At 39.0% G+C, this 14,149-nt stretch overlaps 2 protein-coding genes and 1 long non-coding RNA gene across 4 annotated transcripts; 2 read left to right on the top strand and 1 right to left on the bottom strand.

The window, feature by feature from the left end:
* Positions 1–3,540: 3,540 nt before the first annotated feature.
* LOC125492802 (clathrin light chain 2-like) lies at positions 3,541–6,462 on the top strand. Its single transcript, XM_057391212.1, has 3 exons — positions 3,541–3,652; positions 3,750–4,331; positions 5,148–6,462. Exons 2-3 carry the CDS (start codon positions 4,320–4,322, stop codon positions 5,487–5,489), a joined length of 354 nt encoding a protein of 117 aa, XP_057247195.1. The 5' UTR covers positions 3,541–3,652; positions 3,750–4,319; the 3' UTR covers positions 5,490–6,462.
* Positions 6,463–6,469: 7 nt separating this feature from the next.
* LOC130589713 (uncharacterized) lies at positions 6,470–10,813 on the top strand. 2 transcript variants are annotated; one of them, XR_008967345.1, is made up of 3 exons: positions 6,470–6,669; positions 7,845–7,960; positions 10,570–10,813. It is a non-coding gene; the product is annotated as an uncharacterized LOC130589713 (long non-coding RNA). The 2 variants fall into 2 exon arrangements; XR_008967346.1 differs by having other exon boundaries at positions 7,659–7,960.
* Positions 10,814–13,082: 2,269 nt separating this feature from the next.
* LOC104882989 (uncharacterized) lies at positions 13,083–13,643 on the bottom strand. Its single transcript, XM_010667426.1, has one exon. It carries the CDS (start codon positions 13,641–13,643, stop codon positions 13,083–13,085), a length of 561 nt encoding a protein of 186 aa, XP_010665728.1.
* Positions 13,644–14,149: the final 506 nt, after the last annotated feature.

The following is a 14,149-nucleotide window of genomic DNA, read 5'->3' as shown; positions in this document are numbered from 1 at the left end:
ACTTGATGTCGTATAGTCTTAGGAAACTCTTGATGGGGCACAATCGAATTGGACGTCGTGGTCCATGACAATCCCCATAGGAATCCTGAACCTGGTGATGATGTTCTGCCAGATGAACTTCTTCACTTAGTTAGTCATGATCTTTGCGATCGGTTCTGCCTCAATCCATTTTGTGAAGTAATCAATACCCACAATTAGGAACTTTCCTCCCCCATATGCCGGTGTGAATGGTCCTAGAATGTCCATCCCCCACTAAGTGAAAGGGATTAGGTTGAGGATCAACTGCAGGTCAATGGCCGGCTGGTTGATTACCGGTGCGAATCTTTGGCATTTGTCGCATTTCTTCACGTAGGCCTGTGCGTCTGTCAACATAGTGGGCCAATCGAACCCTGCTCTGAGCGCCTTTAACGCCAATATTTTCCCGCCAATATGGTTCCCACAGACTCCCTCGTGCATTTCATCAATTATTTTGGTGGCCTCCTGGGCCGTTACGCACCTTAGGAGTGGGAGTGAGAAACCTTTCTTGTACGGTTGGCCTTGAAAAATGCAACACCATGGTGAGTCTCTTTTAAGCTTCTTGTCTGCCATCTTATCTTCCGGGAGGGCGTTTGTCAACTTGTAGGCCAGGATGTCATCGTACCATTTCGTGCCTTGGCTGATGGTGTTTATAGTGGATGGGAAGGTGTCAACGCTCCTCTCCGAGTGTCTCCACCACGACGCTCCGCTCTTTATTGCTGGTACTCGAGCTAGCCAACTTGGATAAGGCGACAGCCGCCATGTTCTCAGTTTTTGATACCAGCTTTACCTCGAAGCTCTGCAATCCGACCGTTACGCTCTTTACCTTACTCATGTATTTTTGCATGACAGGCTCTCGAGCTTCGTATGTGCCCTCTATCTGACTTGATACCAGCCGGGAGTCGGTTATCATCATAATCTTCTTGGCACCCGCCGCTATGCTCAGGTTTATTATGGCCAGGGTTGCTTCGTATTCTGCCTCGTTATTGGAGGCCTTGAAATCGAACCTGACGGCATATTCGAAAATCTCCCCCTCTGGGGATGTCATCACTACTCTGGCGCCTGCTCTTGTTTGTGCGGCTGAACCGTCAACTGCTATTTGCCATATGCCAGCAGGCTCCGACGTTTTTGCATATGCCGTCTCGACGATGAAGTCCGCTAATGCTTGGGTCTTAATGGTCGTGCGAGGCCGGTACTCAATGTCGAATTCTGAGAGCTCTATTTCCCATTTTAGTAGTCTGCCGGTCGTATCAAGCTTGAGGAGAGCCTTCTCCAGAGGATGTTTGGTGAGTACCTGTATGGTGTGTGAGTCGAAGTATGGCCTCAGCTTTCTTGCCAGCGATGAGTACGGCGTATGCCATCTTCTCCAATAGCTCATATCTCTGTTTTGCTCCAGCCAGGACATGTCTTATGAAATATATGGGGCTTGGCTTCCCCTCCCTTTCTACCAATAGTACTGCCGCTACCGTCTTCTCAGATACCGAGACGTACAGTTGCAGTTTGTCTCCAAGCTCCGGTCGGGTTATCGTTAGCAACTTCTTGAAATTCTTCTTGACTTTCTCGAAGGCTTGCTTTTGCTCATCCCCCCATTCAAACTTCTTATTCCCCCTCGGGACTTTGAAGAATGGCAAGGCCTTTTTTGCCGACTTCGAGAGAAACTTGGTTAGTGCCGCCATCCTCTGGATATCCCGGATGCTCTTTGGCTCCGGGAGGTCGCTGATAGCCTTAATCTTGTTGGGGTTGGCGTATATTCCCCTCTCGCTTACCATGAAGCCTAGGAACTTGCCGGACCTGACCCCAAATACGCACTTTTTAGGGTTCAGCTTCATAGAGTACTTTCTCAACACAATTGTCTAACACTTTACTTAAGTATTAAATACAATTAATAAATCGCGTATTTTCTCAACGCTTTTTTGTGTTGCAGTATTTCTCATCACATAAAAGCGTCGAGAATTAATTATCACGTGCCCACTACATGTTAACCTAAACCGCACTACTTTCAATTTTTTTATGAAAATACTCTCTCCTAACCGCGTATTAGGCGGAAACCACTAACCACCTAAGGGTGCGTTCTGTTCAACTTAAAAAATTAAGTTTCAGGTCCAATAAGTTCAGATAAGTTCAGATAAGTCCAGATAAGTTCAGATAAGTTGCAATAAGGTCTAATAAGTGCAATAAGTTCCAATAAGGTCTAATAAGGTCCAATAAGTTCCAATCAGGTGCAATAAGTTCCAATCAGGTGCAATAAGTTCCAATCAGGTCTAATAAGGTCCAATAAGTTCCAATCAGGTCTAATAAGGTCCAATAAGGTCCAAATAGTCAATGTTTAATAAACATTTGTATTATTGTCCACTATTTTGTTATTCATAATTTCATATCACTATTAGCGGATTATGTTATTATTAGAATTTTAATTAAAGTACCACAATGATTATATAGTATTATACTTGTATTAGTGTCTATTATTTTATTATTTATTGTATTATGTCTATTATTTTATTATTTATTTGTATTATGTCTATTATTTTATTATTCATATTACTATTAGCTGATTATGTTATTATTAGAATTTTTTATTAAAGTATCACAATGTATAGTATTATACTTGTATTCTTGTCTATTATTTGATTATTCATATTGCTATTGAATAATTTATAATCATGGTCAAATAATTAAGGTTAACAATAATAATAATAATTATAATTACAAATATTTGAGAGGTGTTGAAGCTACTGTGTTGAGAAGAAAGGAGAAGAAAGGAGAAGTAATGAGAAGAAATCTGAGAGGTGTTGAAGCTACTGTGACTTGGAACATTTTTTTCTCTTTCTTCTAGTAACATTCGAATAAATGAAAGGTGAAGAAAGCTGAAGAAATGAATGAAGGAGTTGTTGTTAGCAATAAATGTTCAGCTTATTTTCATTGATTAGGAAAAGGAGAATCACGCCCATAATCAAGCCCTTTACAATGAAAGTTCACTGCCTTTTGCTCAGCTTAGATTAGTAACTACTAGTATTTTATAAAATTAATTTTTGATTTTCTACTAGTGTTTTATAAAATTAAAACAACACTATTAGATATATTAGTGATGAAAGTTATGTATAGACAAATATATAAATAGTAATTTTTTGTTAAATTAATTATCATAAGAGATAATTAATAATCATTATTTTTAAAGGACGAATTATAATAATTATTATTCCATAAAAAATTTTGAGGGGTAGTATTTACGTTAGTGGTAATATTTATGTTATTCATGGTCAATGTTTTTGTCTAATAAGGTCAAATAAGTTTCAATCAGGTTCAATAAGGTCTAATAAGTTTCAAACAGGTCCAATAAGGTCTAATAAGTTTCAATCAGGGTCAATAAGTTCCAATAAGGTCAGGTCAATCAGGTTCAATCAGGTCCAATAAGTTCCAATCAGGTTCAATCAGGTCCAATAAGTTGAATCAGGTCCAATCAGATTTAATAAGTTCCAATAAATTCAGTTTAGGTTCAATAAGTTCAGTTCAATAAGTTCCAATAAGTTCAGGTCCAATAAGTTGAATAGAACGCACCCTAAGTGTGGAATACTCGCTCGAGTGTGAGCAAATTCTCAACCGTATCTCACAGTTTGCACCATGCTTGAATTTGCTAGAGGTGAGCAAATTGATCTTCATATTCAAGGTTAATGCTTTTCGAGTAAATTATTCATATTCAAGGTTAATATTTTTTGAGCAAATTCTGCAAATTACAGGTGACACAATTCTGGAAATTCAAGCTGCTAATTGACGCAAACTCCATACTCGATCGGTTGATTTTCTTCTACAAATTACTCAAGATCAGTGCTTTTGAGAAAATTCATCATATTTTGCTGTTTATGAAATGAAAAAAGTTCCAGATTAATCCCCAACTCTCATTCAATTAGTTCCGACGAAGTCATAAATTCCCTAATTTCCGTATCTTCTTTTGTCCATGCAACACCTAAGTGATATTCTTGGGAATTTTGTTGAAATTCAATGGGCTTTCTGTGACCTTATGCTATTTTTTGTTTTCTACATTGTATTTGCACTAGATTTGTGTGATGCAGGTAGTTCATTGATTAGGTTTTCGGCCTTTTGCCTGCAAGAAATCATTCCCTATTTTTTAGTTATGGGCATACTTCAGTTCTTTAGAAATATCTTGTAACATAAACAAATTCTATTCTCTCCCCTTATCTTCTTTCATATTGGCAGGAAGTTCAAATCTTTCTTTGTTGCAGACCGCAGAAGCAAGGGGAGCAGGGAAGCAAAGCATAGCAATGGTTGCAGAGCCTTGATTACTCTAAATGGGGAATCATGTAAGTAGCATAGCAATGTTCTTTTACTTTAGACCCTTTATTACACGAACAGGGATAAGACAGAAGTAGCAATTTGTGATCTTCTGGTGGTCTAATTTATATTTACTGCTATAAACATCAGCAAAATGCTTGCTTAGATTGTGCTAGTAGTTTTAAATTTCGTGATGTTCGTAGCAGATTGAATGTGAGCTGATTGGCTTCGTCAAAGCTCTATTTTCTAAAGGAATTATACTGAAAGGACCTATAATTATTTCTATTTCACTTGTTTCGCAAACATAATTGTAAAACAAGCTAGAAACAAAGTAGAGCATAAATGAAGCAAACATCAAAAACTTCATGAGGAAACTTCCAGGACCCAAAGAGAGTAAGAATCTTCACCTTGTGGGCCTTTGTTCTCTTAACTCAAGCTTAACACTTGAGCCTCTGCACACATTTTCAGTCTGTTTTGTTGAATTGTCATGCTACTTCAGACATCGCCAATTTCTTAACCTCTTTTATTGTATACAAATTTTCAAGTGATTAATTCGATTTGATAACTTTTGGTTTTTTATTGTGTTGAAATTGTAAAATTCTTTAATCATTCTAATTAAATGGGTTGCAGCATTTCATTTTTTGTATTTGTTATTTCATCGCTAACCTGACCATCCAATTGGGTGACCTGTGTTAACTCAACAGGTTGAAAAATTGAAAGTACAGACTAGCGTATATCCGTCCATGTTGTGTTGTCAGTTGCATAGCTTTAATGATTTTTTTTTCATTTAGATAGTAGAATAATAAAGTGATTTGTGTCCTGAATTGTGTCTTTTTCCTTGGCAGTTCTTTATGGCCAGCCATGAGAAGTTTCACAAGGAGGCTGACAAGAATTACTGGAAGACAATTTCAGAGCTCATTCCTAATGAAGTCCCTACTATAGAGAAGAAAAGAGGGAAAAAGGAGCAGGAGAAGAAGCCTTCTATTGCTGTGATTCAAGGACCAAAGCGCGGGAAGCCTACTGACCTCGCAAGGATGAGGCAAATACTTGTGAAGCTGAAACACAATACTCCTATCCACCTTAAACTAGCCTCACCACCTGCAGATGCCAAAACCGATGGTACCACTCCTGAGGCCTCCCAGACCGCAGCTGCTGCTGTTACGCCAGAGGCTGTAGCTGTTGCATGATTGGTGATTTACATTTGAAGGTCTCTGTATGCTATAGAAGTATCGGAAGGTAGATGGTTTCGCCTTCGCTGTGTTGCTTCAATGTAGAGTCAATGACTTGCTACATTGACGGTGCATGATTTTCTAGTTCATTATGGCCTGGCCCATTACATGCCTGTGGGACGAGTGTAATATATGAAGTAGAATGTGAAGCCACCAGATTTTATGTATGTAGCATATTGACATGGTTGGAGTCTGAAGGCTAAAGCTACATAATTCAAATTTTATTAGCTTTCAATGCCATCCTCTCTGACACCTTAGCTTATGCGAGGTGTCTTTTGTGGAATAGGAAGCGGGATAGATATCACCAATTCCAACTTCCCTTATTTTTCAGGATTTTGAGCTTAACAAGTATCTAGCACGATTCAAGCACAGTAGATTAGTTTTTGAATCGAGTCATGCAGGGTCATGCTCGCAATTGACTCACTTGATTAACACCCTAGTAGTCTTGTAAAGGAAGACGGAGGTGAGTCACTGAGATAATGAGATTTCAATAAATTTGTTATTTATATTCCCAACACATGCCAAACCAGAAATTCTTGTTTGATTTTGTAAAGGAAGACGGAGGTGAGTCACTGAGATAATGAGGTTAAGTTGTTCCATGCTTATTTCTAAGTACTAATTAAATAGAATATGTCATTTAAATCTTTCCATAATAATCTCAATCATTTGTTTGTCGTTTAAAGCCACTACTCTCCTGAGAAGATTTATTTGTCTTTGCTAATTACTAGTGTAATGATGATTGTTTCCACCCTGTCTTGACTAATCATAATCTCTTGTTTTACTCTTTCACCCCACCTTTAGCTAATTTTTGCTTCTTTTTTAATGATCAGCTGCAATGGAGTACCATTGTCAATAGTCAAATTAAATTACTTAGATTATGTATCATCTTCAACACCTACTTTGATCTTTTTGTAAGTGATCTTCTGAGTGCTTTGCAGGATATCATGCATTGTAATTAATGGGGAATAAGCATCCACTATAATTATTGGAAACATAGGAGCATCCTCAACTGCATTCGAAGGTAGACATCTGGATTTACTACTACTTGAAGATTTCTTTGAATAGGGCAAGACAGGGGAATGAGTATCCACTGTAATTTTCTGCAGCTTTTCAGATCGGTGATCTTTTACCATAGCGGGTAAGCTAGAGTGTCTAAAAGCTTCATCGAGTAGATTGTTATTTTTGTTATGCTGTCCCCCTTGCTTTATTGATGAATGACTATCATTCTTCTCACCTTCTATTTTTATCACTTCTACTATGCGCTTGCTCGGCTGCATGTAGCCTGATGGTGTGGCTCTATTTCTGAGAACATGAAAATATTCCATATAAGTTCATGATGTAGGTTTTGTGCAGTAATGATGTTAGATTATCCTAAATGTTAGAGAAGATCACGTACTAGTTCGATTATAGGAATCCAATCAGTCAAAGATGGACATGTATTATTGTACTAGTTATAACTATATACACAACACTTAATGATCATCTACATAGCATAGTAAAGCACAACAATTTTTTAAAGTATTAGAATAAAGGTACCAATTGTAGTAGGATCTTTTTGCGAAGCAAATTTGAAGAAAAGCTCTTTCGGATTGCAAACCATCAACTATTTAGCATCATAAAAAATCACAACAGAGAAAAGGAAGGACCATACACATGTTTGACTCTCTTATTCCTAATGACACAATCATGATACTGGCCACCATCATAATTGTCATCCTGAAATCAGAGGAAAATATGTTTCAAGTAAACAAACTTCAAATAAACTGAATATGATTAATTTTTAAGATATATGGGATTTGCTTTATTAGAAGTAGCGAAGAGGACAAGCCCATATATCATACTAAAATAATATAGTCACCAGCTTTTTTTAATATATTTGTTTCCCTATTAATGTATCCATTTCTCCCATTTCCATTTCTGTGCTAGAATAGTTAGCTAGAATACTTGGCATCAGAAACTCTAGAACATAAAGAGCTAATAAGGGCTACTAAAATCTATAAACCAGTGCAATACAGTGGTTATTAAAGCACTCAGAATATAGTGGTTATTAATTACCATTATTAGCAATACAAATTAAATTACTCTCTCTGTTTAATACTCACTATTGTTTGGTTTTCTTTGGAGAAGCTTAATCAGCTTTATTATCGAATATCTATGAAGATGAGTTCGATGTACAATCACTGCGTCCAAGTGCTTTTAGTATAAGATGAATGAAATATAGTATTTTGTTGGCTTACAAAGAGACTATAGTCTATTCTCTTTTCATTTGCTTCTGGAAATTTGTTGAAGCTGGAGCAAAGTTTTATCTAACAGGACCAAACACAACCAAATATAAAGTAATTTGTTCGGCTAAATCTCGACTTCCCAATTCAGACTCGTGATGGCCAACAATGTGAAATTTGATGCAAAGGAGGAGGTTATAATCACAGGTATGAACTCATACTTTGTTTTTACTATTTCAATAATGTGAATGTGAATCGGGATGTCTTTTTTGCTCTATAGATCTGGATACTGTATTTGGCAAATACCGTTCTGACAAAATTTCTTCTTCTGCCATAATTTTTCTGTAGTTTTCTGCAGGCATGACTCTGTAGTTTGAATTGATTCATTGCGTAGATAAGGAATGTAGGACGACTTAATTGATTCAACTCTTCCATGATGTTGTTGTATGTTTTCATGTTACCTTGGTGCTACATGTTCATATGGAAAAGAGTGCTTAAAGATAGTAGTGTCTCAAAAAAAATTGTGATATAAAATACTGAATCCTAAGTTCACAACCAAGTGAACCTCCACTTTCAAGTAGCCAATTAAATTTTGCTTTTGGCATGGATACTTCTGGTGATATACATGTAGAATTATAGCTTCCAAGTCTTATTTCGGTTAGCACACTTACTAACACAACAAGAATAGCAGCCTTTAGCGTCCGCAAAAATCAGACGCTAAAAACGCGGAATCGGACGCTAAAAGAATTAGCGTCCGTCAACGGACGCTAAAAGTCTGATGCAAAGCCCCTGGTCGCTAATGCTTGGATTAGCGTCCGAAAGGCGGACGCTAAAGATTTAGCGTCCGATTTTTCCATTTAGCGTCTGATTTTCAGACGCTAATTAGGGTCCGACTTTTCAGACGTTAATTAGCGTCCGAAATGTCAGATGCTAATTAGCGTCTGAAATTCTGACGCTAAAAGGAAGAAGGCGGACGCTAAAAGGAAGCAGGCCAGTACAACCACTTTTCCCAGGTAATGAGCTTTTATTAGGATTATGAGCTGTAAAATCAGAGTGATGCTTTTATTATGAACTTTCACGCCCAAGGTTTTACTTTTATTATTTTTATTTAATTCATTTTATTAACTTTTAATTATTATTTCAAAATGAGCAATGTTAGAATAACAAAAATTGAGAATTAAACAAATGAGAATTTTATTTAAAATAAATATATATAATTACAATCTAATACCAAAATTTAGTACTATATTAGTATAATTACATTGTAACTAAAATCTAATACAACAACTTCAATCTAATTAACAGTCGGACCCACTGCCATTGTACTGCACCACCGCGACAGCCACCGCACCACCGCGTCTGCCACCACTCCGCCGCTACAGCCACCGCACCACCGCGTCTGCACCACTCCAAGGCGCCAGAAACCTATAAGTACCAAAAAATAAAAAAATCAACAAAAAAAAAAATAAAACTAATTAATTTTAAAATTGATTAATGTTATAGAGTAGATTCAAGCATTCATACTGCCATAGAAACTAGCTCTGTATTTTCCAAAAGATAACCCAGCACTAAAAACGAAAAACGAAAATAAAAACAAGAAAAACTGATTTCTAAAAAACTCAACCATAATTTCCAAATTTAAACAAATAAATCCGAAATTCAACAAAAGAAAATCAGAAATTCAACAAAAGAAAATCAGAAATTCAACCAAATAAAACTCAAGGTACTTAAACTCATGTAAAATTTCAGAAATCCGAAAACTCAAAAAAAAAAAGAAAAATCGAAAAACAAAAAAAAATCAAAAAATCTTAGGGAATTCAGATCTAGGAAAAACCGAAAAACAAAGAACAAGAAAACGCAAAACGAAATTAAAAAAACAAAGAAAATCGAGAAAAGAGAGAGAACCGTGGGGTGAGATCAAAAAACTCCATAATCAACAATCAAAACAAAAAAAAAAACATATTTACTCACTAAATTTCACTGAAAGAAACGTGAGATCTCTTTCGGCTGTAGAGAGAACCGTGGGCTTCGTGAGATCTGAAACAAAGAGAGAGAATTATCGTGAGATCCAAAACAAAGAGAGAGAATTGTGAGATCTGAAACAAAGAGAGAGAAACGTGAGATCTGAAACAAAGAGAGCGAAACGTGAGATCTGAAAGAAAGAGAGAGAAACGTGAGTGAGGAAGAGAGAAAGGCGTGGAAAGAGTGAGGAAGAGAGAGAAGCATGGGCAGCGTGGGCTTAGGGTAAACGATTTGGCCGGTCGACTTGAGGTAGTAATATATCAATTATTTACCGTCCGTCTGTCGGACGGTAATTTCACTCAACGGACGCTAATTAGCGTTCGTTTAAAAGAACGGACGCTAAATTTCAGAAAGCGGACGCTACTTTGCGTTTGTCGTACATCGGACGCTAATTGTGAATTTACCGTCCGCTTATACTGTCGGACGCTAAATTCAGACGCTACAAAGGCGGATTCTTGTTGTGTAATGAAATATACTATGAGGTCTAAGATTGGTTGATGATCAAGTTCAATTTGGGTGGTTAGAATTATTAGGTGTTTTAATGCAGCAAAATTGAAAGATGTTTCTCGTGGTTTACTATCATGTTGTTCTCCCATGGAGAAGTATTTTAGAGGCCTTCCAGCACACACTTGACCATTTTGGCTCAAATAGTGCACCATAAAATAGTTACATATTATTTTCTTTTGTAATTAACTAACTTTTGTACATCTTTTATAATTGGCCCTCACTATATTATATCATTAATTATATAATTAAGATTACTTATGTCATTATTCTTTGTTTTTTTTTTCAAGGTTCAAGATGATGGTGAAGGAAAATAAGCCAAGGATCCATCAAATTAGTACAACTCATAAAGCTATTAATGATTTGAAAAGGCCTTGTAAAAGATATATTTCTTTTGTTATGCTTTTTTTTTTTGTAAGGTTCGAAGAAGTTGATAGTACACATTATCTAATTGACTTATTTTATTTGTGATGAAACAGAATATTTTAGTGTCTATTTAATCATTAATATTATTATATACTAGTCATTTCTATCTACATATTTTTTACTGGAAAATCGCTTAATCATTATATATTATATTTGATCCATATCCAATTAAATAGTGGTTATTATTATTACTGATTATAAACTCATGAATTCTACTGTTTGTAGATGTTTTTTCTAGGCTAAAATCTCGACACTTTTTCGTGTTGAGAGTTCTTTTGGCTCCAAAAATCTGTTTGTGGAGGTAAAATAATCTTGACGCTGGAATGTGTCTAGAGCATATTTCGAGACGCCGAAAAGTGTTGAGAAACTCAACACAAAACAGCATCACAACTCATAACTGGACGCGGCTTTGTGTTAAGAATCTCAACACATGAAAGCGTCGAGAATTCTCCACGCGTGAATTCTCGACGCTTTTACATTGCGTTGAGAATCAATTTCTCAACACTTTTTTCCGTCCAGAATATTAAGAAAAAGTGTTGAGAAAACACTCTTTTTCTAGTAGTTGGTGTTGTCGGAGGGTGGCAAATGTCTCCCCTTGATCGACGACATGACCCTCCTCTATGAGGCTTTTCACAATGTCGTCGTCAACGTACACTTCCACATTCTGGCCTTTTCGGTACTCGAAGATCTTGTCAACCAGCTTTTGATAAGTAGCGCCGGCATTCTTGAGGTCGAATGGCATAGGTTCGTAAGCGTATACGGTATACCCTTTATTTGTGATAAAGGTCGCCTTACTTCTATCAAACTCTAGCAGGCTCATCTAATGGTACCCGGAGAAGGCATCCATAAAACTCGGTAGAGCGTGGCCGCTAGTGGAGTCTACCAGCTGGTCGATCCTGGGAAAAGGATGACAGTCTTTGGGACAGGCCTTATTGAGGTCGGTGAAGCCAACACACATCCGCCATGACCCATTGGCCTTCTTGACCATCACCACATTAGCCAGCCATTCCGAATAGTAGCAAGATTCGGTGAAATATGCCGCCAGCAAGTTATCAACCTCTTCCTTGATGGCTGCATTCTTTTCTGAGGAGAAGTTCCTCTTCTTTTGTTTTAACAGTCTGACGTCCTCGTTGACGTTCAGCCGATGGACCATAAATGTTGGGTCAATTCCCGACATCTCATCTGCAGAGAAGGCAAAGATGTCGGCACGACCTCGAAAGAGGCTTATCAGGTTGATCTTGACTTCAGCTGCCAAGTCTGCCCCTATCTTTACTGTTCTTTCCGGCCTTTCCAGCTCAAGGCTTACTTCTTCTATCTCACCTTCTGGGCTAGGTCGCGGCAGGTCTGCCGGCCTTCCCTCAAAGTTTTCCAATGACAGATCTCTCTTACCTTTGTTCTCCGTCCTACGTCGTTTCCTTGATGACTGTGGTGTCTCTGTCGGTCGCTTGTGATCAGAATTTTTGAGAGCCGTCAGGTAATAAGCCGTGGCGGACTCTCGATTTCCCTTGATTTTCTCCGGCTTCCCTTCGTTTGACGTGTAAATCATCGTCAAATGGTAGGTAGATACCATTGCTTGTGCATCATGGATCAAAGGTCGTCCAATGACGGCGTTGTAGGCTGTCGGGATGTCGTCGACGAAAAACTCCACCATCATATCCCTGGAATGGGATCCTTTACCCAACTTTACTGGTAACTTGACAGTTCCTTCTGGGACGATAGATGCCCCTGTAAATCCGATCACTGGGTATGAGACCGGCTTCAAACATGATGCTTCAAGGCCCATCTTTTCGAACGTCTCCTTGTACAATATGTTAGCGGAACTAACACCATCTACAAGTATGCGATGGACCATCGCCGTTGAGATCTGTAGAGATACTACCAAGGGATCATCATGGGGATAAATGACTCCCTTAGCATCCTCTGATGTGAACATCACGGACGGCATGCTTAGAGACGCCGGCCACTGTCCAGTGTTATGATAGTTCACTTGTTGCCTAACCTTCTTTAGGATGGCCTTGGCACCATGTATGCTTCCCCCGCGTGTCGGTCCTCCTGAGATAACATGGATTTTGGTGATCCGTTCTTTCACCGACTTCTTGTTGCCGTTTTCATCCTCTCTAGACGGGGATTTTCGATCAACTCTCGCCTGGTACTGGGTGAAGTAGCCTCTTCGTACCAAATCATTTATCCCGTCTTTCAGGTCTTTACAGTCATCCGTAACATGACTGTAATCCCTGTGGAACTCGCACCACTTCGATTTATCCCGACCCTTATAGTACATCTTTCTGGGCCTTTACCCCTTATCGTCCTTCTTGTGAAGTTCATATATCTTTGCCCGAGACATTGTCAGAGGGGTGTAATTGCGATATCGGTCAGCTCACCCTTCCTGGCCTTTCTTTACCGAATTACTCTCCTCTCTCCTGCCGGACTTTTCCGGCTTCTTATCCTTCCGGTACTTGTCCTCCCTTCGATCTTTCTCCTTTTCCTTCCCATCTCCTTCTGGCCTCTTAGTAGTTACCGCCTTGTCAAACTCCTCTCCTCGGATGAAGTCATTCGCCTTCCCTAAGACTTTTGTTAGGCTTCTCAGCTTTTTGCGGCCCAGGTAACTTCTGAAGGCAGTCCCTTCTTTTAGACCTGTCATCAGGGCTAAGACTGCTACCTCCTGCTGCAGACTGGGGATGGTAACGGCTTCCACATTGAAGCGCCCTACATAGTCCCTCAAGCTTTCGGAGTCTCCTTGCTTGATGGACATCAACTCGGCGGTAGTCTTTTCCATGCGCTTGTTTCTAACAAAGTGGGTAACAAACATGGATGTGAGCTGGCGGAAGTCGAAGACAGTTGCCGGTGGTATACTCTTGAACCACGTTTGGCCAAGCCTAACTAGCGTGGAAGGGAACACCTTACACCATACCGAGTCGGTATCAGTGTACAGCAGCATGTGTCCCTCATAAGCCGATATGTGATCCTCTGGATCAGTCTTGCCGTCATATTTGCGTGTCAGCAATTTGATCTTCTACATGGGCTCTTGGAGGATGGTCGTGGAGAAAGGAGAATTTCTCAAAGATATCGGTGCCCTCACGTGTATTCACTTCCTCTTCTAGGTTGGGTTGACTGCTGGATCTCCATCTCTTGTGTCTCCTCTTCTTCCTCCTCCCCAACCTACTCATTGGGGGTCTTGGAGTTAGCCACGTGATCGTGGTCATTCCGGCCATGTTCACCCTGGTGGCCCTTTCCTAGTGAGCGCATCTTTCTCACTGGGCTATGGGCTCTGCTAAGAGGGCGCTTGGCGGTTGGACCAGTCGGTGGTGTCTGGCTAGCCATGGTTTGAAAGACCTCCGTTGCACTCTTGAGTTGTTCTGGAGTGAACATATGTTGGAGTGTCTCGAAGATATTCTGTTGGGGGGTCTCAGCAGCTTTCTTCCCCTTATCGGTTGGTGGCTTGGA

This window comes from Beta vulgaris, chromosome 8, assembly GCF_026745355.1.
Source record: "Beta vulgaris subsp. vulgaris cultivar EL10 chromosome 8, EL10.2, whole genome shotgun sequence".
Classification (NCBI taxonomy): Eukaryota; Viridiplantae; Streptophyta; class Magnoliopsida; order Caryophyllales; family Amaranthaceae; genus Beta; species Beta vulgaris.
This window is presented reverse-complemented; position numbering and strand designations above follow the sequence as displayed.

What these genes read in the sequence shown, in the direction of transcription:
- LOC104882989 (XM_010667426.1), bottom strand. Translation starts at nt 13,643, where the DNA reads ATGCTGCTGTACACTGATACCGACTCGGTATGGTGTAAGGTGTTCCCT.